At 41.2% G+C, this 24,012-nt stretch overlaps 1 protein-coding gene across 1 annotated transcript in view; it reads left to right on the top strand.

The window, feature by feature from the left end:
• Positions 1–1,346: 1,346 nt before the first annotated feature.
• Positions 1,347–24,012, top strand: part of ANTXR2 (ANTXR cell adhesion molecule 2) — a 179,153-nt gene continuing 156,487 nt past the window's right edge. The window contains exons 1-3 of the mRNA XM_027544859.1: positions 1,347–2,162; positions 2,820–2,891; positions 5,003–5,074. Of these exons, the coding sequence (XP_027400660.1) occupies positions 2,011–2,162; positions 2,820–2,891; positions 5,003–5,074 (296 nt within the window). The 5' untranslated portion in view covers positions 1,347–2,010. The remainder of the gene's footprint in view (positions 2,163–2,819; positions 2,892–5,002; positions 5,075–24,012) is intronic.

Genomic DNA, 24,012 nt, shown 5'->3' with positions numbered 1-24,012 from the left:
CTCATCCAGACTGCAAGCTTCATGGAAACTGGGGCTTGTCATCTTATTCTGAGCTTTAACTCTAGGTCCTAGAACAGTGCCAGGCATATTGTCGTTGTTTTAGGCGCTAAGTTGTGTCCCACTCTTTTGCAACATGGATTTATAGCCTGCCAGGCTTCTCTGTCCATGGAATTTCCCAGGCAAGAATACTGAAGTGGGTTGCTATTTCCTTCTCCAGGGGTCTTCCCGACCGAGAGACTGAACTGAGTTTCTTGCATGGGCAGGCAGATTTTTTACCTAAAGTAGATACTAAGGTGATAGATTTCAGTCTTCAAACAGCTTGCAAATCTGGTTGTAGTCAAAGACAATGTAAACGAAAAGTTAAATGTGCACCACAACTATTCAAACTGCTGAGACAACATGTAATGTAGTACTATATGAACTTTTTATCATAAAGCCTTGACTTGATTCAAATGAAGAGGAGGTGACACTGAATGTTACTCTCAATCACTGGTGTGTATACCAGTGGGATTCCCTGTTGGCTCAGTGGTAAAGAATCCGCCTGCCAATACTGAAAACTCAGGAGAGGAGGGTTCAATCCAGGGTGGGGAAGATCCCCTGGAGGAGGAAATGGCAACCCACTCCAGTATTCTTGCCTGGGAAATCCCATGGACAAAGGAGCCTGAGGTGGTACAGTTCATGGGGTCACAAAGAGGTGGACACGGCTGAGCGACTAACATACCGGTCAGATGGTTAGTCTCTAAAAGCCAGTTTCCACCGGGGGAAGGCAGGTTGCGGTGGGGGCAGAGAGAGGTTGAGTGCAGAATGGGTAAGCAGAGAATCCAAAATGCATGCAAACTCTCGCTCCTGTGCAAGTTTGCTCCGAGATGAAATTCTTAATATCTGGAGCTTGAGATCAATGTCAGTGGGATGCAATGTTTTGAGGTACAACTGTTCACTCCTGAAGAGTTTCCCACCCTTACTCCCCCCAACACCCCACACAGAGAAGTTTCTAGTCTGTGAGATGAAACAATGAAGTAGGTTTATTTAAAAAAAAAAAAAAAAAAGAGGAAGTTGCCTTCCTTAGATACCAGAGCAGCAAGTGCGCTTGTGATAATGGGGGTGAGGCAGAGAGAGGGGGTCATGCCCTTTCTCGAGACCGCTAGACCTCAGTCTCCCAACCTCGCCACGGGCTGCTCTGCACAGCTGCTGCAACAGGCCGAGTCTGCAGGGTACAGGAAGGGGGTTTGTTTAGTTTCTAGAGGACATCTGTTTTTCTAAACTACTTCTCTCCTTTCCAAAAGCTGGCAAGCCTTAGTCATCTCGGCTCGGCACGAACCCACAAGTGTGCGTGTGTGGCTCGGCTCAGGCCCCGCCCTCGGGCGCACACTGCCACCGCGGAGACCCGGCCGGATTGCGGTTCTGGCCTTGGCTGCGAGTGGCTTCTCCGGAGCCGCCCGGCCTCCTCCCCTAAAGAGGACCGCCCGGCCGCCGCGCGGTGCCAGAGCCGAGTACGAGGAAGAAAAGTTTGCAGTGCCCGGCGGAGGCGGGGAACCCGAACCGAGCGGTCCTCCGTTTTTAAGTGTACGCGGCGGCGGCCGCGTCCCGGGCGGCCCTCCTGGAGGACCCGAGCTCCGGAGCGGAGGCTGGAGGCTCGACCCAACGCGGCGGAGGAACTTCTCCTGCGAGCAGTCGCCGCGGGCCACGGTCATCTGCAGGAACTCTCCGGAATCGGGAGGGGGAGGGCCGGATCGCTCTTCCACGGGGATTCGTCAAGAGTTCCGGCGGCAGCTGCGGCGGCGGCGGAGTCTCCCTTTGTCCTCCTAGGACCTCCCTCCTTCCCTGTCTCCCTCCCTCTGTCAGTCAGTGGGTCCCTCTGACCCAGGCGCCGGCGCCCTAAGGGACTCGCTAACCCCCACCTCAGGGTGCGTCCCTGGTCACTCCCACCACCCTAGCGTCGCCCCCGAGTGGAGTCTAGCCGAGCCGAGGGGGGCTGCGAGCAGGAGGGAGCCGCAGACCCCCGGCCGCAGGATGGTGGCGGGGCTCTCCCCGGCCCGCTGTCCCGGGCGCTGGCTGGTCCCTGGGCTGTGGCTGCTCGCTCTCAGCGGTCCCGGGGGGCTGCTGAGCGCCCAGGAGCAGCCCTCCTGCCACGGAGCCTTTGATCTCTACTTCGTCTTAGACAAGTGAGTGCGGGAAAAGGGATCCAGGGTCTCCTGGGGAGAGTGGCCCTGGGTGGTGAGCTGTGGTGGGGGGAGGCTGAGATGTCTGTGTGACCTGGGGAGGGGTGAGGGGTAACTCCGGTGATGGGCGCCCTGTTGCTATCTCTGTCCGAAAGGCGAGCGCTTTCGGATCTGTGCGGGCTGCGGGGTAATAGGAGGAGCCCCGAGCTGCTAGGCTCTCTAGGGAGATGGGCAGTCACTGCTGGCCAGTGGCGGGGTTTCTTAGGAAATGGGAGTGCGGTCACTTGGGGTAACCTTCTGCGACCCTGGGACCCACATAAGACTCCTTCTGAGTCCCCCAGTCCTCAACGCCTCACGCTGGCTAAAGTTTGCCGGGTTTTACCCTGAGCACAGCACTTTCATTGTAGCTTGGCAGTCTAAAGTTAACGTACTCAACTGTGGATTGCATTTCCTTCTAAGGAAGGCTGTGTTTATTTGAAGAGCTGGGATCTTACTCCAGACAATTAGCAGGCAGGTGATCCTTGAAGATGGGTAGACTTCCTAGGTTCTTGTAGCACCTACCTTTCAGTTGCTAATACTGTTAACTTGGCTTGAAGAAGAGGTCAGCTTACACCCCTGTAAATGTGTTGTTTTTCTGATTCGTTCAATTTTCTTTTTCAGGTCTGGGAGTGTGGCAAATAACTGGATTGAAATTTACAATTTTGTCCAGCAACTTACAGAGAGATTTGTAAGGTATTTCTCCTACTTTTCTTTCCTAAGCAGGGAACTTTGAGTTGGAGGCAAGTAGACCAAAGGCTAGATAGGGTATCCTTTTTTGGAAACCATTTGCAAGGAAAGCCTTTACTGAAGTGTTGATTTTTAAGTGCCTCAAGGTCTTATCACACACATGCTGTTATTAGGACAGCCCTTCAGTTGTTGAGGCCTTATTTCATCTGGATCCCAGAAACTTGGCTCAGGCTCTGGGGAAGTATCTTCAGACATGATTCCAAATGTCTTTTCCTTTCTGAGTTTTCATCTGTTTTGAATTTCACTTATGCTTTCTCAAAATTTATCACTTTAAAAGTTTATGCTAATAATACCCATAATATATTTGCCATTCCACACAATTCTTAGCATTATTGAGGTCCTCATTAAGAAAAAAAAGTGTTGGTAAACTTCAAATGAGCATGTGTTAATAACCCACTACCAGAAAAGGCACTTGTGTGTGTGTGCCTTTAAAGAAATGACTTGTGTTTACACAATGTGTGGGTGTGTGGCTGGTTTAAAATTTAACTGTTCTATATATGCAATAAGCCTTACTAGGAAAGATTGGTTTGTCTCCTATAAAAAGCATAACTGCTATGATAGCCAGCTTACTCTCTTATTTAGAGGTAACCAGAAATTAGTGGCTTTCTTATTTAAAAGTGACCCTAGGACACTAGGCTTTTGAGGCTTTTTTCCTCCTCCTCTTTTTTTTTTTTTTTCTTTTTAAAGAAGAAAAAATGCAATGAGGAAATGCAAGTTTATCAAGATAATGGAAAGGACATGAAAAGGAGCTGTATCATTAAATATTGCTTCTTTCAGTCATGTTAGCCCAAATGTTTTCTTTAAAACAGGCTTGGATGATCAAAACATTTTGAAAGTCATGTTGCAAGTAACTTCAAACAATCTGTAGAGGCCTAGGAAATCCTTGCTTTCAGTTATTGGCAGCAGTAAGCTTATCCCTATAAAAATGTATGCTTGTCCATGTTCAGTCATCAGTCTCCTGTTTAAGAAGCCAAGTATAACACTCATTTCTGGACAGGGTCTAAGGTAAGCTTGTCTAGGAAAGAAAAGTAAATGAGGCTCTATATCGTTAAGTGTCAAAGGCAGGAGAGAGAGTTGTTGATAAATTTTCTGATTTAATCCAAGAGTGTGCAGAGTGTCTCATAGATTTTGATCAAACGCAGTGGGTCATTTCAGTAGATTTCCAAGAAGTAGGGCTCTTATTTGGTCTGGTTTACAAATTGGAATTCTATAGTAAACAGTTCTCTGGCACAAGTTTAGTTGTTCAGTTGCTAACCCATAATATATTGTAGGAAATGAGTAAAGGGTGACTACTGAAGTGAATGACTTTTCAAATATGTGTAACCCTTGGGCATCATTCTGCTCTTCAGTTTATAGAGCTGAGTGTTACAGCCTCAGGTTCAGATCTTAAGAAACATTGCATAGGGTGTCTTTGAAACAGGAATCATTCTGTGAGATCAAGGCTTAGAGCTTAAAAGGTGTAGCTAACTAGGGCAGTTGTTGCCAGTCGGAAGTATGATGCTAAAGACTTAGAGAACTGAGCATGTCTAATCAAAATGTGATTTGTTCTTCTCTTTCACATTGTCCTTGACACTCCTTAAGTAATCCTACCTCAGGATAACTTGTATGAACTCCTCTCATAGTTGTGGTAATTAAATCAAACCTGCTTGTCTCCAGCCCTAAACTTGCTATGATAATCATTCTGAAGGGATTGGCCTCCTTGAAGAAGATGAGGTAGAAGGCCAAAGAAAGAGCTTTCTACAAAAAAAAAAAAAAAAGAAAGAAAGAAAACTTTCCACTGGCCTGGGATTTATCTTTCTAGGTAATTTGTTCCTAAAGTGGCCCTGTGGGTCAGAGAGGAGTGCCTGAGTGCTGAGCAGCACTGACTAAATCCAGAATGACTTATGTGATAATGGTAATGTTGAGCAGAGTTCATGTATCTACTTAGGGGTTCCATTTAAAAGAAGACTGGACTGTTCAGTGAGACTGATTTTAAATGAGATTCCCTAGCTATACATCTGTATTATATCAATATTTCTTTTAAAAATGTTTTAACTGCCTCTTTTCTTGTTTTGCAGCCCTCAAATGAGATTATCTTTCATTGTGTTTTCTTCTCAAGCCACCATTATTTTGCCATTAACCGGAGACAGGTTAGTGCATTATCACTTTGCTGCAGGCTTTTAGTAGAGACTAATCTTAAAGGAATGATGGATATTTCCAAGTGGTGATTCAGGCCTCTCAGTGGAATCAAGCAAGTACGCAGACAGTTTAGTTCTCTTCACTAATAGAGGGAAAAGGAGGTATGAATAATAAAAAAGAGTAGCTAATCTGAAAATCAATATCATTCACATTGCTGTGGAATGTACAATGAGACCCAGATCTCCGCCTTAGTTGTGTGTTTACTGCCTCCCACCTTTCCCCCTCTCTGTTACTGTAAGTAGTTCTACATCTTTCTTGTTTCGATGTAATATATTAATCAACTAGGAATTTGAAGAACATTAAGGAGGAGAAAGATATGGATCTATTTGGATAATTTACTAGATGGAGCAGACATCCTGCATCTTCAGACTTACTCTGAGGTCCACTGATGCAGAATAGGTTTACCTTTATGAAAGAACTCGCTTTTAATTTCATAAATATATATATTTATGAATTTGAATTTAATTTCATATATATATATATATATATAAATTTCCCCCAAATCAATGTCATAATACTTTATATGACCATTTTGGTGTCATTTGAACTAATCATTGTGGCAAGTTAGAAGTAGTCATTGATGTTAGGTGGCAGCCTGCATGGGAGGGGAGATTGGGGAAGAATGGATACATGTATATGTATGGCTGAGTCCCTTTGTTTTCCATCTGAAGCTATCACAACATGGTTAATCAGCTATACTCCATCATAGAATAAAAAGTTAAAAAATAAGTAGTCATTGACATTTTAAAGAGTGGTACTTTCCATAGTGGGAAGGGAGATTTTCTACTTCATTTAACATGAAGTACACAAGGTAGTTCTTAATCAATTCTTGAATAAATGAGTGGGTTAGTTTTATTGTGAAATCCAATTTCTCCAAACTGTAGTTTCAGCAAAGAAGGCTGTTGTACCTTGTTCTGTGTAATATGTGGATTTCTGAGAAGTTTTGTGTTTATAGTTCCTTTAAATAAAGTATTTTTTTTTTACTTTAAAAATGTCGAGAACACATAATTTTTAAAAGAGCTTACAGAGGTAACTTATTTAAAATTCCCAGAATTGATTTGGAAAATCCATCAAACTTCTAACATATTTGTGCTTTAAGTTTTACTTTTCCTGGAGAGGAAATCTCTCTGTAGGTGGGGAGTCCAGCTTATGACCTCAGTCTCCTCTCTGATACTTCGTTTCATACTTTCTCATGTGCATCTGGGTCTCATCAAAGGCCGGGGCAACAGTAGTCCCTAACAACCCAAATACAACAGCTGTTTATTCCCATTGATATAACAGTCCTTGCCTTCATGAAAAGAATTTTTTCCATTGCCTAGCTTAATTTCCAAAGAAACAGCTTTTGATTCACCCCAGGTCACTCAGTGGTAAAGAATCCACCTGCCAATGCAGGAGCTGCAGGTTTGATCCTGGATTGGGAAGATCCCCTGGGAGAGGAAATGGCAACCCACTCCTGTATTCTTGCCTGGGAAGTCCCATGGACAGAGGAGCCTGGGGGGCTACAGTTCATGGGGTCGCAAAGAACTGGACACGACTGAGCAATTGAGCATATACATAGCATGTAGCACAAAAAGAGAACCATGCTAACATTTGTGGAGTGCATATGTAGAGAAAAGCATTTAGAATATTGCCAGACACACTATAGACTCTCAGTAATTGTTAACTGCCTACTTTGTGCTAGGTTCTCTGTTAGGTACTTTATATGTGAGTTCTCCAGCACTTTGATAAACTGTAATCACAGGTCAGCAAGATTGGTATTGCATCAGCAGGCATGGAAAGGGTTTAAATTGTGTTAATCTCACTAACACAATTTTTACTATTACTATACACTATAATAATAGTAAATTTATATTATTGTACACAACCTCACTAACACAATTTTAACCCAGGAGTTGGTGATGGACAGGTTAAAGCCTGGCGTGCTGCTGTTCATGGGGTCACAAAGAGTTGGACAGGACTGAGAGAATGAACTAAACTGAATCTCACTAAAGATTTTCTGTTATCATTGGTTGAATCTGATAAGGCAGAGGTTGGGATAAAGAGGCTTCTGTTTCCAGAGGCAGCATAATATTGCAGCTGAAAGTTGCTGAACCAATTTCCTAGCCAAATGGTCACAGACAAGTGACAACCTCTTTATGCTTCACTTTTTTCCATCTGAATAATGATGATGATGATGGTCATAATAATAATACCTACCTCATAAGACTGCTGTAAAAATTGAAGTCAGTGTGTGTGGACAATGTAGGACAGAGTCTGGCATATATGTATCAAGAGAAGAGAGCTTTGTTGTTGTTAGTATCTGCAGTTAGGCAGTGTGCAGTATTTTAATCATGGGGAGGCATTATCCTTATATAAAGGGATTATTGTACTGCTTGAAAGGATTTATAATAGTTCAGGAGGAATTTTAGTATAATGCTATTTGCAACTTAAAACATAGTTGGCTCTTCTTTCTCTTTTTAAATAGAAATAAATTTAGTTTTAACAAATTTCCCTGTTTGCCAAATTGCATTAGTTTGGGGTAGCAGAATGTACACTAACAAGGCCTGGGTTAGAGTTCCAGTTTTGCTACTTATTGGTTAGAGATGGGATAAATCATCTTCTCATTCTGTCAGTATTTATGTCTATAAACTGCAGGCATAATCTACTGTGTTTTCCTTCTTTCTTTCTTTCTTTTTTTTTTTAACTGTGTTTCCTTAAGAGATTTGTGGGGATCAAAAATAAGACAATGCATACAAAAGTATTTTGTATATTACAGAACAGTTTCCATTAAAGGATTAAATTCTGAACCTAGTTGTTCTTTTACCAATTTTATTTAATTAGTAACTTTTCAAATTTCTATGGTCCTCTATATTTGGATATAAGGTCACTTTTCATTCATTATACCCCCCCTTTTTTAAAAAACAATTGGGGTATTCTTGCTTTACAGTGTTGTATGTTTCTGCTGTACAACAAAGTGAGTGAGCTATATGTATGCATATAACCCCTCCCTCTTGGACCTCCCTTTCCTTGCAACCCCTTCCCCCTCCTCCCCTCCTTCCACCCACCTCCTGCCCCAGCATCTCACCCCTCTAGGTCACCACAGAGTATCGAGCTGAGCTCCATATACTATACAGCAGCTTCCCACCAGCTATCTATTTTACACATGGGTGATATGTTTATGTCAAGCCTAATCTCTCAATTCAACCCACTCTCTCCATGTCCACATGTCCATTTTCTACATCTGCATCTCTATTCCTGCCTTTTAAGTGTGTAGAAATCATTCACATATTTAGATGCAAGATCACTGAACGAATGTTGCCACAGCTATTGGGGATCCTTGTTTCAAAGTCTAGAAAGGGGAATTCTACGCATGAATTTTCTTGATGTCACACTTAAAGGTCTGAGCGCATAGGAAAAGCAAAGGTCAAATACATCAGGTTTCACAATTTTGTTTCTATTTCTCATAATTCTTCTGCAGCTTGGTAAATATGAGAAGTACCTCTTTCGTGTTTCAAAGTGTTGCTAAATATCTTCAGTAGAGAGGAAGCAAGATTAGAAGGCAGTAAGTCCTTACAGTTGGACTGTGTCTTCTGTTAGGGTTTCATCATGAAGTCTGGTACTATGTAAATGCATAAACAGAATAATAAACATGGCAAGAAATGATCAGTTATCCATTTTATATGCTCATGATTTAAAACCATTATTTTTTAAAAAATGTATTTATTGGCTGCACTGGGTTTTCGTCGCTGCACGTGGGCTTTCTCTAGTTAAGGTGAGTGGGGCTACTCTCTAGTCACTGTGTGAGGGCTTCTCATTGTAGTGGCTTCTCTCATTGTGGAGCATGGGCCCTAGAGCCCACAGGCTTCAGTAGTTGTGACACATGGGCTTAGTTGCCCTGTGGCGTGTGGAATCTGCCTGGATGAGGGATCAAACCTCTGTCCCCTGCATTGGCAGGTCCAGGCAGACTTTCCTGGACCACCAGGAAAGTCCTAAAACGTTATTATTTTGAATATTTCAATTTGAAACATTCTCTTCTTTTGCCCTCATGATTTTTATTTTATTTTATTTTCATTGTTGTTGTTAAGTTGCTGCGTCCTGTCTGACTCTTTGCGACCCCATGAACTGTAGCATGCCAGCTTCTTCTGTCTTCCACTGTCTCCGGCTCAGATTCGTGTCCATTGAGTTGGAGGTGTTATCTAACCATCTCATATTCTGCTGCCTGCTTCTCCTTTTGCCTTCAGTCTTTTCCATCAGAATCTTTTCCAATGAATTGGCTCTTTGCATCGTGTGGCCAAAGTATTGGAGCTTCAGCTTTAGCATCAGTCCTTCCAATGAATATTCAGGCTTGATTTCCTGTAGAATTGACTGGTTTGATCTTCTTGGAGTCCAAGGGACTCTCAAGAGTCTTCTCTTTTATCCTCCCTATCTGGTAATCCCTCCACTCACCTACCCACCATCCTGCTCTGGCTACCCTGTATACCATGTTTTGAGCATTATGTGCTCTGGAGGTAACACAAGGATGGATAATCTTGTGTGTGATAGTGAGGAGTGTATACAAACACATATAACTCAGGGCTGTATTATAGGATCCAGTAAGAGGAAAGTGCTGAGTGTTGACTCAATATGGAAATATCCAGCCTCTCGGTGTTAGAGAATTTGAATCAAGACTCATTTAAAAGGATATTTTTAGTTATTGTGTTGAATAATTGGTGATAGTGAATTATGCTTAGTTCTGTTCAGTGTAATCTTAATGAGGTAAAAGCGATTTAGTTGGAAACATTTAGTGAACATTTTTATGTGCTAGATACTGTGCAAAATGCTTTCCATTCATTATTTAACCCTTATATCAACTCCATGTCATAGATACTATTATCTCAAGTTTATAAATGAGGAAACTGAAGCTGAGAAAGGAAATGTAGCTTGTCCAAGGACACACAGTTAATCAGTGATGAGGAGTATATTAGCCAGAATGGTCTCTTGAAATGTAGAATAGATCATGCCACTCTTGCTCTTAAGACAATCTGATGGCTTAGAGTAGAAAGCATTTCCCAGTGGCCTAAAAGCCCTACCTGACTGCTCACCCAATCCTGTCCTAACACTGCATGCCCCAGGCTCGCCCACTCGCCACCTTTCCCTTCCCTGAACGGGCCGAGTGTGTTTCTATACTAGCAGTTTTGCCCTTTGTCTTCCCCATGTCTTGCCTGGCCTCATCCCATGCGTCACCTCCCCGGAGAGGCCTTGCCTTGGTATCAGGTGTGAAGCAATCCTACCCCACCTTCCCAGTAGTGTCTCACAATTCTCTATTTGGTTATCACTTTTTGAAATTGTTCTGATAATTAATCGATTTATTTTATCTCCATAACCCTAATGTAAACTGCATGAGAGCAGAGGGGTCTTCTTTGTCTCGTTTACCTTCACCTCCAAATCTTAACACCTATAACAGAGCTTGAAACATAGTAGATGCTCAGGAAGTATATGTTGAATGAACGATTGGGTTGGTCTGACTCTAGAACCTGAGTTATTAACTGCTATCAAATGTTTTCTCTCCTTAAGAAATAATAAAAACATGATTTATATTTGCTAATCTTTTCATTCCTATTGTTACAGATCAGTTACGAACATTTCCAACTCTCTTTTTGATATACTTGTCCCCAACTTGAAAAAGTCATATAATTGTTTGACCTGAGAATAATAATCAATTACTTAGGAAAAAATATTCTGTAGACAAACTTAGTCTAGGAAATTAAAAATAAGTTATTTGATTAAATTTATATAAAAAGTGTAAGTAATATATACATTTCTGTTATTTGAAAGGATTTCTTTTAATTCCTTTGAATCCAAGTTAAAAGTTTACTTGTGATAAGATAGTTGGTAATTTATAAATTGGTTCATTCATTTTGCAGGCAGGGAAATTTGCCAGTATTTGTAAACGTTTAGAAGTCTTCTATCAGCAATTTTACTTTTTAGGACTATGCCCTACTGAAATAGTAGCACCAGTGTGCAAAGATAGGTATATGTGAGATTAAACCCTGAAGCATTGTTCATAATGTGAAAATGGTAGTAAATCTAAATGCTCATCAGTTGATGATACTGTAATTAAATTAGAGTATATACATAGAATTGGATACTATGCAGTCATTCAAAGAACTGGAAAATCTATATATATTGCTATGAAAATATGTCTAAGATATACTAGTTGATAAAAGCAAGTTGCAGAATACTCTGTTAAAGATGATAAAAACAAAAATTTTAATGGTTTTTATGGTATGTGTGTATGATAATGAATGCATGGAAAAAAGTCTGGAAAATGAGCAACAAATTGCTAACAACAATATTGTCTTAGCAATGAGATTCAGGGTGGGGGTTCCTTTAGTGAGATTCAAGGTGGGGGCTCCTTCATGTTTTAGTTTCTATACATTTAGGTTATTCAATTTTATTTGAATAATATACTATTTATAAAAAACAAATGCTTAGGTTTAAAGGAAATATGACTGACTTATGTAGCCAGAGACAACTCTCTTGGTATCAGAATGGAACTCAGGAGTTAGAAAGTATAAACATTAGGAGTAGAGCATTGTTGTTGTTCAATCACTCAGTCCTGTCTGACTCTTTGCGAACCCATAGACTGCAGCACGCCAGGCTCTCCTGTCCTCCACCATCTCTTGGAGTTTGCTCAAATTCATGTCCACTGAGTTAGTGGTATGCTGTGCTTGGTCGCTCAGTCATGTCCGACTCTTTTTGACCCCATGAACTGTAGCCTGCCAGGCTTCTTTGTCCATGGAGATTTTCCTGGAAAGAATACTGGAGTGGGTTGCCATGCCCTCCTCCAGGGGATCTTCCCAACCAAGGGATTGAACACAGGTCTCCTGCCTTGCAGGCAGATTCTTTATGGTCTGAGCCACCAGGGAAGCTCAAAAATACTGGAGTGGGTAGCCTATGCTTTCTCCAGGGGAACTTCCTGACCCAGGAATCGAACTGGGGTTTCCTGCATTGCAGGTGGATTCTTTACCAGCTGAACTACTAGGGAAACCCATTGAATCAGTGATGCTATCTAACCATCTCGTCCTCTGCTGCCGCTTCTCCTTTTGCCTTCGATTTTTCCTAGTGTCATAGCCTTTTCCAATGAGTTGGCTCTTTATGTCAGGTGGCCAAAGCATTGGAGCTTCAGTTTCAGCAACAGTCCTTCCAATGACTATTCAGTGTTAATTTCCTGAATAGGAATAGAACATATTCAGCTGTTAACCTGGGGAGTGCTGAAGTGAAATGAAATGAAAGTTGCTTAGTTATGTCCAACTCTTTGGGATCCCATGGACTATATAATCCATGGAATTCTCCAGGCCAGAATACCGGAATGAATAGCCTTTCCCTTCTCCAGGGTATCTTTCCAATCCAGGGATCGAACCCAGGTCTCCCACATTGCAGGTGGATTCTTTACCAGCTGAGCCAGAAGGGAAGCCTGGCGGAGGGGCGCAGATCCTGAAGGTTGCTTGTTAAATGTAAACATCAGGACTGGACTCTGGGTCAGAAAAACATAGGCGCTGTATACGAGCTGTGTAACTTTGGACAAGTTATTTCACCTCTTGCTACCCAATTGTCTTGTCTGTTATAAGGAGCTAATCATTCTTACTGTGTAGAAGTGTTGGGGTAATATTGGGATGATTAAGTGCACATAATGCATGAGGAGGCCTAATTAATGACTAGGTGGGAAGGAGGCTGAGGCTGAGATGAGATCTGGGTCTTATCACTGTACCGCCTCGTCACCGTTATGTGCCCAGATTCAAGCAGAAGCTTGAAGTCAAGTGACTTTGCTCAAAGTGACATGGCTATGTCAGAGCCAGAATTCACCCCTGTGTATAGCTCTTGAGCATGAGCACCTAACCATTCCACTGCCTCAGAATCTTTGTTCCCCTTTCTCCAGCTGGTTTCCAGAATTGGTCAGAGTTGTCATAATTCAAAGATATATTCATCCTCTGAATTTCTTCTGTGCTCTTACAAACCAGTGACGTGGTGAGAGGAAGTGACTAGTTGTTTTTGTTTAGATTCTAACAGGGAAGTAATTTTTCCTGTTGAGAAAAGTCAGTGCTGGTCACACATTGTGCTAATTCTGAGAGGTCTGAGCATGGCAGCAACTCAGACTCCAGTCGTGGATGTGGGAATAGCCGTTTTCAGTGAAGTCCCATATTTGCTTTGTGGATGTGTTCTAGAAAATGAAATGCATTGTTACTCATGTCTGGAAGACACACCTGGCACACTCAGGTGGTAAAATGCAGAGGTCATTTTTTCATGGCCCAGGGAGGTGTTGAATGAGGAAATGGGGTATAAACACACAAGATACAGCAGATACAGACTTTAGGTGTCATCTGGGTACCTCACTTAGGTAAGTGTAGACTAAATTAGAGATGAATTTTCACAAACCCATATTGTATGGGGCATTTTGTAAGCAGATATTTTTGAATCTAGGACTCTGACTTTGGATTCATTGGTCTGGAATCTGTACCACAGAGACCTTGACATATATTGGCCTTACCATGACATGTTAAATAAAAAGTAAACAAGTTTTTATATAAAGTATGAGTTCCTAAGATAATGTATTAGCAATGTTCGTGCCTGAAAAATCATCTTTCATTCTTTTGAAACCCTTTAAAATCTTTTAAGTTGAGCTAATAGGGAACAATTTTTTTTTTTTTGCAGTTTATTCTTCACACTGTATGCCATGTAACAGTATATAATGGCATAATTAAATAGATAGCTAGGATGGTCCCACATTTGAATGAGTGAGCAGATTTTCCCTCCTGTAATTTTTCTAATTTTGTCAGACTGATTATATAATATTGTGGTTTATTAATGGAAGGAGATAGAAGTAGTAAAGTTTATTGAGCACTTACTATGTATCAGACATTTTGCTAAATGCTTTATTTGTAATTGCTCAGGTAAAGTACAGTGCTAAGTGGATTATAAATCATTAGTAATTTTGTATGGACATGAATAACATCTTGAGAAGATTGTCTTGTCTCATATTCTACTCAGTCTACTAAGTTTTATTTTCCAAGAGCAATATTTAATTATGTTATGTAACTGTACTTCAGCCACCTGATGCGAAGAGCTAACTCATTGGAAAAGACCCTGATGCTGGGAAAGATTGAGGGCAGGAGGAGAAGGGGACAACAGAGGATGAGATGCTTGGATGGCATCATTGACTCAAGGGACATGAGTTTGGGTAAACTCTGGGAGTTGGTGATGGACAGGGAGGCCTGGCATGCTGCGGTCCATGGGGTTGCAAAGAGTCGGACACAACTGAGCAACTGAACTGAATTGAAATCTTTATAAAGTTTCTGTGTATTACTACATTTTGTTTGCAGTTTTGTTCATTTCATATCCCTGGCTGATAATCTCTTAAGGATAAAGTACAGTTCAGTTCAGTTCAGTCACTCAGTCGAGTCTGACTCTTCATGACCCCATGGGCTGCAGCACGCCAGGCTTCCCTGTTCATCATCAACTCCAAGAGCTTGCTCAAACTCATGTCCATCGAGTGTGTGATGCCATCCAACCATATCATCCTTTGTCATCCCCTTCTCCTCCTGCCTTCAATCTTTCCCAGCATCACGGTCTTTTCCAGTGAGTCAGTTCTTCCCATCAGGTGGCCAAAGTATTGGAGTTTCAGCTTCAGCATCCGTCCTTCCAATGAATATTCAGGACTGATTTCCTTTAGGATGGACTGGTTGGATCTCCTTGCAGTCGAAGGGACTCTGAAGAGTCTTCTCCAACACCACAGTTCAAAAGCATCAATTCTTCTGTGGTCAGCTTTCTTTATAGTCCAACTCTCACATCCATACATGACTACTGGAAAAACCATAGCTTTGACTAGATAGACCTTTGTCAGCAAAGTAATATCTCTGCTTTTTAATGTGCTGTCTAGGTTGGTCATAACTTTTCTTCCAAGGAGCAAGCGTCTTTTAATTTCATGGCTGCAGTCACTATCTGCAGTGATTTTGGAGCCCAATAAAATAAAGTCTCTCACTTGTTTCCATTGTTTCCCCATCTATTTGCCATGAAGTGATGGGACCAGATGCATAATCTTAGTTTTCTGAATGTTGAGTTTTAAGCCAGCTTTTTCACTCTCCTCTTTCACTTTAATCAAGAGACTCTTTAGTTCTTCTTCACTTTCTTCCATAAGGGTGGTGTCATCTGTGTATCTGAGGTTATTGATATTTCTCCTGGCAATCTTGATTCCAGCTTGTACTTCATCCAGCCCGGCATTTTTCATGATGTACTCTGCATATAAGTTAAATAAGCAGGGTGACAATATACAGCTTGATGTACTCCTTTCCCAATCTGGAGCCAGTCTGTTGTTCCATTTCCAGTTCTAACTGTTGCTTCTTGATCTGCATACAGATTTCTCAGGAGGGAGGTCAGATGGTCTGGTATTCCCATCTCTTGAAGAATTTTCCACAGTTTGTTGTGGTTCACACAGTCAAAGCCTTTGGTGTAGTTAATAAAGCAGAAGTAGGTGTTTTTTGGAACTCTCTTCCTTTTTCCATGATCCAGTGGATGTTGGCAGTTTGATCTCTGGTTCCTCTACCTCCATACCTATAACACTTATGCTTATAGGGTTATCTAAACTGGCATTTGGTAGCATAGATGTATGAGGCTTTTAGTTTTTGTGATAGGTTGCTCCTTTGTGACCTCCAATGAAACACAGAATACATACAACATATATGCATACGTGTGTGCACGTGCACACACTCAGTTGTGTCTGACACTTTGTGACCCCATGGACTGTAGCGTGTCAGGCTCGTCTGTCCAAGGAATTTTCCAAGTGAGAATACTGGAGTGGGTTTCCATGTCCTCCTCCAGGGGATCTTCCCGACCTAGGGGTTGAACCCTATTCTCTGGCATCTCCTGCATTGACAGGCAGATTTACCACTGAGACAAATATGATTATATATGTAATAGGTATAATATATGTGTGTATAAGTATTTTTATATATTTATATATGTATTTAAGTACACACATATTTATATATTATATATATTTATATATACACATGTATTTACATATGTTTATATAAGTATTTTAATTTAAATATATAATTTAAAAAATGTGGGCTGGGGCTATGGCTCACTTTAACCAATGGAATGCAACAGATATGAATGAGCATGAAACTGAGCCTCCAGTAACAATTTGCTCACTGCCTTTCCAGTCTTTACTATCCATCTCTTCAAGGTCATTTACCTTTTACTTTAGTCACAACTTTAATTTTTGAATATCTATTGCTGCATAATAAACTACTCTAAAATTAGTGATATAAATACAACTAGTCATTTCTCATGATATTGTGCATTGAATGGGCAGTTCTTATGCTTTGCCTGTTGTCAGCTAGAAAGCTGGAATGGCTAGAAGGGTTGAAATGACCGCACCCACATTGTTCGAAAGTTCGTGCTGGTGCTGGCTGTTGTCTAGGAGCTCAGCTAGGACTGTTGACCTGAGTCTTCATTCTGCTACACATGACTTCAACTCATGGCTAGGTTAAGTCTCCTCCTACCATGGTGATTTCAGGGTAATCAAAGTTTTTGTATGGCAGCTAGCTACCAAGGGTATATAAAGGGAAAAGTCCTGTGCCTCATTTAGAATTAGTCCTGGAACAGGCATAGTGATCATGAAAAACCACCCCAACATTTAGTGGCTTAAGCAATGATTTTGTTATCTCTCACTATTCTGTGATGGATGGCTCAAATGGAAGCTTCTCTGTCCCACATGATATTATCTGGTGCTATAATCATAGAAGGTGGTTACTGTTATGGAGCTGTTTACTGGAATAACGTTTTCCTCCATGGGACCTCGGCTTGTGGCCTGGGCTTCTCAAGGCATGATGACTGGGTCCAAGAGCGAGTACTATGAGATGAAGGAAGCAGTGTCTCCATTTCTTTTAAGGGTTGGACGTCTAAGAATATCGCGTCTACCTTGTTCTAGTGCCAGGTAGTAACAGGGCTGGGCCAGAATCAAGAGGATGGGGGATAAATTCCAACTTTTGATGGGAAAATGGGTGCATATAGAGTGGGAAGAAATTGATAGAGGTCATATTTAGAGATTCTGTACCATAGTTTATACTGAAAGTAATAATGAAACTCCAAAGATGAATCGCTTTCAGAAATAAACATGCCAGCTAAATGGAAAAAAAAAAAACCTTGTGTGTAACCAAAATAGTAAATTAGACTGGTAATTTTGGCACTAGTCTTTAGATTCTGCTGTAACCCATAACCCATGTCAGCAAATTTTGAATGATGTGTTATTTACTTTTATTTTTTATTATTAGCCTCTCACTCTCATTCCTTTGTATGAATTAAAGCTGTTTATTAACAACATTAATACTTTATTTTTGTATTATTTTAATATTATCATTATTTCCTTCTTGGGTTGGAATAGATGGGCACATTTCCTTTTACTTTCATGACTTTGAATAGTTTTTTCAATTCAAACTCTCAGTCTTAAGAATTAATAGGTAAGGTATAAATGTGAGAATTGAAGTTTTATTTATTAGAAATGATAATTTTCCTAAAATAGTTTAATATTGTGCTGTGATAGAAGTACATTTTGGGATTTTGATATTCACCTATTCAAGAGCAATACTGAACACATGCATATGAGTTGGAGTTTGTATAACTTAATATAAAGTTTAAAAATTCTATGTGTTTTTGCACTAGTGAAGAGAAGTTCTCAAATAAGGCTCCCAAACTGTGAAAAACAAAGGTGATAATTCCTATTTACATTACCGTCAACGGTTGGCACAGTACAGTGAATTGATGGGCTTCTCTGGTGGCTCAGATGTAAGGCATCTGCCTGCAATGCGATCTTCCTTAGCAACTACCACTGTGCTTCCCTGGTGGCTCAGCAGTAAAGAATCCAATGCAGGAGCCACAGGAGACGCAGGTTCGATCCCTAGAAGATCCCCTAGAGGAGGGCATGGTGACCCACTCCAGTATGCTTCCCTGGAGAATCCCGTGGATAGAGGAGCCTGGGGGGGTTACAGTCCATGGGATCGCAAAGAGTTGGACATGAGTGAAGTAACTTAGCACGCATGCACAGAAAATTGATATAAACAGTTGGTATTGATTATTGAACACTTAGGTGCCATGCATTGTACTAACTGTTTACAAGTAATAAGTGAAAGTTGCTCAGTCGTGTCTGACTCTTTGCGATCCCATGGACTGTATCAGATCAGATCAGATCAGTCACTCAGTCGTGTCCGACTCTTTGCGACCCCATGAATCGCAGCACACCCAGGCCTCCCTGTCCATCACCAACTCCCGGAGTTTACTGAGACTCACGTCCATCGAGTCAGTGATGCCATCCAGCCATCTCATCCTCTGTCGTCCCCTTCTCCTCTTGCCCCCAATCCCTCCCAGCATCAGAGTCTTTTCCAATGAGTCAACTCTTCGCATGAGGTGGCCAAAGTATTGGAGTTTCAGCTTTAGCATCATTCCTTCCAAAGAAATCCTAGGGCTGATCTCCTTCAGAATGGACTGGTTGGATCTCCTTGCAGTCCAAGGGACTCTCAAGAGTCTTCTCCAACACCACAGTTCAAAAGCATCAATGGACTGTATAGTCCATGGAATTCTCCAGGCCAGAATACTGGAATGTGTAGCCTTTCCCTTCCCTAGGGGATCTTCCCAACCCAGGGATCAAACCCAGGTCTCCTGCATTGCAGGTGGATTCTTTACCAGCTCAGCCACAAGAGAAGCCCAAGAATACTGGAATGGGTAGCCTATTCCTACTCCAGTGGATCTTCCCAAACCAGGAATTGAACCAGGGTCTCCTGCATTGCAGGTGGATTCTTTACCAACTGAGCCATCAAGGAAGCCCTGATAGTAATAGTCCCTTTAAATTTTATAACAACTCTGCTATATAAGTACTATCAATGTTCCCATTTTCACAGGGGAGAAATGCAAGCTCAGAGAGGACACAACTTAGCAAAGTCACAAAATTACTAAGACTAGTGAGTTTTAGAGCTGGGAATTAAGGTGGCCAGTGCACCATGTTTGACCTGTGGGTTGCGTTCATGGTATGATGCAGGGTGGCATGATGAAAGAATGAGGTCTGGCTGCAGATGACCCTGCTCAGTTCCTGACACATCATGTGATAAAAGAATAATGACTAATGTCTGTGTGACACTGACTTTGTACCGAATTCTTTATATGCATCAACTCTTTGATTTTTCACAGCAACCCTGTGGAGTTATGTTGGTGTTACTTTTGCTTAACATGAAACAACTGAAGGATGCAGTGGTAGATAATTAGCTGGAGCAGTCTGGACTGCTATCCGTTGTGCCATCTGTCACTTCAAATTCAGCTTGCCACCATTTGTAGGTTTTGTAGAAGAGCAACATGGCAATGCAAAGGAGAAGCTGTAGTAAAGAGGGTTCGTTTAGGGCACTAACCATTTCCTTTCTCTCGTCTATCTCCTCTAATAGCTCTTCTGTCCAGATCCGACAGCTTTCTGAATTGTTCAAAGCTGCCAAATATAATAACATTATATTAAAAAGATGATGGGCTTCCTGGTGCCTCACATGGTAAAGAATCTGCCTGCAATGCGGGAGACCGGGGTTCGATCCCTGGGTCGGGAAGATCCCCTGGAGAAGGGAGTGGCTACCCACTGCAGTGTTCTTTCCTGGAGAATTCCATGGACAGAGGAACCTGGTGGGCTTCAGTCCATGGGGTCGCTGAGCAACTAACATTTTCATAAATGTGATAGTAGTCACCTAATAAATGTCTGTGGAATGAGTGAATGAAGACGTCATTGGGTCAGCCATTCTTATTTACACTTTATGGATATGGGAACTGAGCTGCAGGAAATTAAACAACTGCCAGTGCTTACACTAGTTGCAGAACCCAAGTTTTAGTTCGTTTCTGATTTACTCCAAACCTGAGTCTTCCCACCTCATTCTATAGCTTTCCATATCATTTGTTCTCACTAAAGCTTCAGCATAAACTTTCTTTCCTCTATTCCTTTCCCTCCTCCTTTTTGGGTCTTTATCAAATTTTTTCAACCTTCAGTTTGCTGAGTGAGCTCTCCTTAGAATCAAGAAGCAAGTAAACTGGGTGAACAAAATCCTACGAACAGAGGAATGACCAGTGTCAATAACAACCATAGTAGCTTTTCTTGGCCATGCTGCATGGCCTGTGCGATCTTAGTTTCCTGACCAGGGATTGAACCCACACCCCCTGCATTGAAAGTGTGGAGTCTTAACCCCTGGACAGCTAGCGAAGTGGCCTAGCGCAGTACTTATTATATGTTATGTTATATGTTATATTATATTAATCCTCACAATGGCCCTGTAGTACAGGTATTTTCCTCTTTGTTTTATAGTTGAGAAAATGAGACTGGGCTTGGAATTAATCCATGTTCTCTCTGGCTATAAGTCATCCATCCCAGAAACTGCATTTTACATTTTAAAAGATTATCCTAGTTACCTCCAAAACCCCTTTAGTAGAAGAACTGACTGGCAAAATAGGTAAGGAAAAGAGCATTCCAACAACATTCCATGGAATTCTCCAGGCAAGATTACTAGAGTGGGTTGCCATTTCCTTCTCCGGGGTATTTTCCCAACCCAGGGATTGAACCCGAGTCTCCCACATTGCAGGCAGATTCTTTACCAACTGAGCCACTAGGGAAGCCCTTTCCAACAACATGGAAAGGTTTTAAAATTAGATTAAATCAGAGTTTCATAATTCTTGGCCGCACTATAGATAATGCTCTGGAGAATTTCCAAGAAATACCCTGACCCCAGCACACATCAAGTAAATTATAATTTTTTCCATTAGTGTCCAGAAGATTTTTTTTTTTTTTTTTTTTAAAAGCCTTTTAGGCGATCCCAGTGTCCAGCCAGGGTGGAGAACGACATTGCACCTGTAAATGGGTAAGAGGGTAGCCATAGACTAGGCGTAAATTGTTGTCATATCGCGGTGTAAGATCACAGTGTTCACATGTGTGGGTGCTCAGCCAATGTGTGTAGACTGATTGACTGAAACCTAGAAAGAGCTTTGAAGTCTGGAGAGTTAAGGCAGTGCACATTGAAAAGTTCAGGTTAAGTATAGAGATACATTTATAAATGTATATCTTTAGTCACAAGTAGAAAGGACTTAAAATTATGGCTGAATTGTGCTAGTTGAGCAAGTCAGAATTTTCTGCCAACTATTTTATTATGCCACTATTTATCAAATATATCTTCACCTTAGTTGTGACCTCATGCACACCTCCCATAGTTGCGGTGTCTTATGGCTGGAGAAAGGCCACTGAGGCGGCACAGTGCCTAGCAGTAGTGGTTGCTATGTTTCCTTCCTTTCCCTTCTCTTGTCTGCTTATCTTTCCTCTTCCCTTCTTATCTCTTCTTTCCTTTACTCAGCAGAGAAATTTGAAGGATACTAATAGAGCTGAGAGTGTTAATTTTTTAGATTAAAAAATGAGTCAATATGTTTTTGCCTCTGCCACCCCCTGCCTCTCTGCCTCATCCCCTCTTTTCAATCAACATAGTTATAAAGTCAAGAAGAAAGAGTTGATTATAGATTTTGATACCCTGATGCCCAACAACAACAACAAAAACAAAAGTAGCAACAGCAATCAAACAGAGGTTTCATATCCCGCTTTATTTAAATTCTGCCTCTTTCCAAGAAGTATTTGAAGTCACACAGAATACAATAACATTGCAGAAAATTAGTAACATCTGAAAAGAAAAGCTAAGATCTTAGAAAACAGGATATAGCAATATGATAACCATTGAGCTTAACAGAATTTTCTGAATGAGGAAGACATTTACCATGCAGTTCCTGATAGTCGGGGCAAGAAATAGCTGTAGTTAGCAGAAAAGAGGAAGTGTGTAGCGATTACTCAGGGATGGCAAAGAAGCTTCTGCCCTGTGAGCTCATAGGGGACTTTGTGTGTCTTGCATCCTTGGCTACAGAACCACAACAAACTCCAAAGTAGTTTCGGTATTGCTGTTTGTTGCGGTTGAAGACAACGTTAAAGCCAAGCTCAGTGAATCTGATATTGACTTGAGCTGATCTTCATAACATACACATTTTTTCTTCTCTTACTTTTAAACATTTTCTCCCTTGCTTTCCTTTGGAACTTTAAGTCATGGTATAAATGGATGAGTTGTGTTTTTTACCTACTACATGGTTTTTTTCTCCCTCAGTTTACCATTTACTAATAAAAAAAATTTAAACTTATTTTTAGTTACTTGGAATCCCTCAAAGGCCCTGTCTTGTTTTGACTTCCATTTCCCTTTTAGTGACACTTTTTTTTTTCCGTTGAAAAACTTTTTTGTTTATCTGTTGTATCAGGTCTTAGTCGTGGTGCACGAGCCTAGTTGCCCCATGGCATGTGGGATCTTAGTTCCCCAACCAGGGATCAAACCAGCACCCCCTGCATTGGAAGGCGAACTCTTTATCACTGGACCCCCTGGGAAGTCCCAGTGATACTTGTTGATAGAGGAGAGGCTGACAGAGTATGTAGTTACTCTGGGAAGTGACAGACCAGGGCTCATGAATGTTGATGTTGTTGGATATGGCCAAGGAACACTTTTCCTCTTATGACTCTGTAGCTGCAAAAGTAATGAAGCAGTTCAGAGTAACTTAGAATGTCACAGTGGCTGGTATGGGATACAGGCAAAGTGCTCTGCTTCTTCCAGCGAAATAAGCAGGCAGAGACCTACCTTCCCACTCTGAACCCCACATTTGGCAAGTTCTTTCTGCTTAGAGTCTTCTACTAGTGTTGTCTAGTCCTCAGAAGTAATGATGATTAGAATCTGAACTAAATGGAGAAGGCGATTTTTACCAGGCAAAAGCTGTTTGTGTAAACTTGGATTTCAGTTGTCTTTTTTCATTTCTCTTTTGGCAGCAAACATTAATGCTTGAGGACACGCTGCCACTCATTTCTGGGAAGCACCAAATATTTGGTTTTTATCTGCATTCAGATTGAGTCAGTTTCAAGTTGTTTCTGTAGATATTAAAACATAAATATTTAGATAAAACAAGTTTATAAATTATGTAATTTACTCCATCATCTGTGGAACTACGAATTTTTTTCCTAGGGTAGATTGAAAAATTTATTGAACATTTACTTTGTAAAAGACATTATAGTAAGTAACTAGGGCAAAGTTGGGGGATGCATTATAAATAATAGACATGGTGATAGCCCACTGTAGGCTTCTAGTCTGCTGCTAAGTCGCTTCAGTCATGTCCGACTCTGTGCGACCCCATAGACGGCAGCCCACCAGGCTCCCCTGTCCCTGGGATTCTCCAGGCAAGAACACTGGAGTGGGTTGCCATTTCCTTCTCCAATGCATGAAAGTGAAAAGTGAAAGAGAAGTCGCTCAGTCGTGTCCGACCCTCAGCGACCCCATGGACTGCAGCCTACCAGGCTCCTCCATCCATGGGATTTTCCAGGCAAGAGTACTGGAGTGGGGTGCCATCGCCTTCTCCAGGCTTCTAGTCTAGTTAAGTGAAAATGTTAAATCCGTGAAATTATTTTAAAGTAGAATATTTTTAAGATACAGAATTGTTCATTGCAGTAAAAGTTGAACATGAATATATTTGGGGCATCTTAGAAAAAAGAGTGTACTGAAGTTAGTTAGGTTCAGAATAGGTAGATTTTAAAACAAGTATTAAAAGAGACAGTCAACATGGGTTGGTGGAGGTGACTGAGTTACAAAGAAGGAAGATTAGGATTATACTTTGAAAGTTGTGTTTTCTGGAAACTTCCTGAGATGAACTTGTCTGATAATAATTTTCACTACAATATTAAAATAGAATCCTTAAAATTAAAATAAAGTAAGTTATTTTTAAATGTGGGTGAGACTCTGGTGAATGATTTTATGCTTAAAATACGGACATTATTAAATACTCATTAAAATGA

This window comes from Bos indicus x Bos taurus, chromosome 6 (assembly GCF_003369695.1).
Source record: "Bos indicus x Bos taurus breed Angus x Brahman F1 hybrid chromosome 6, Bos_hybrid_MaternalHap_v2.0, whole genome shotgun sequence".
NCBI lineage: Eukaryota > Metazoa > Chordata > Mammalia > Artiodactyla > Bovidae > Bos > Bos indicus x Bos taurus.
Note: the sequence above shows the minus strand (reverse complement) of the source record. Positions and strands in the feature narration are given on the sequence as shown.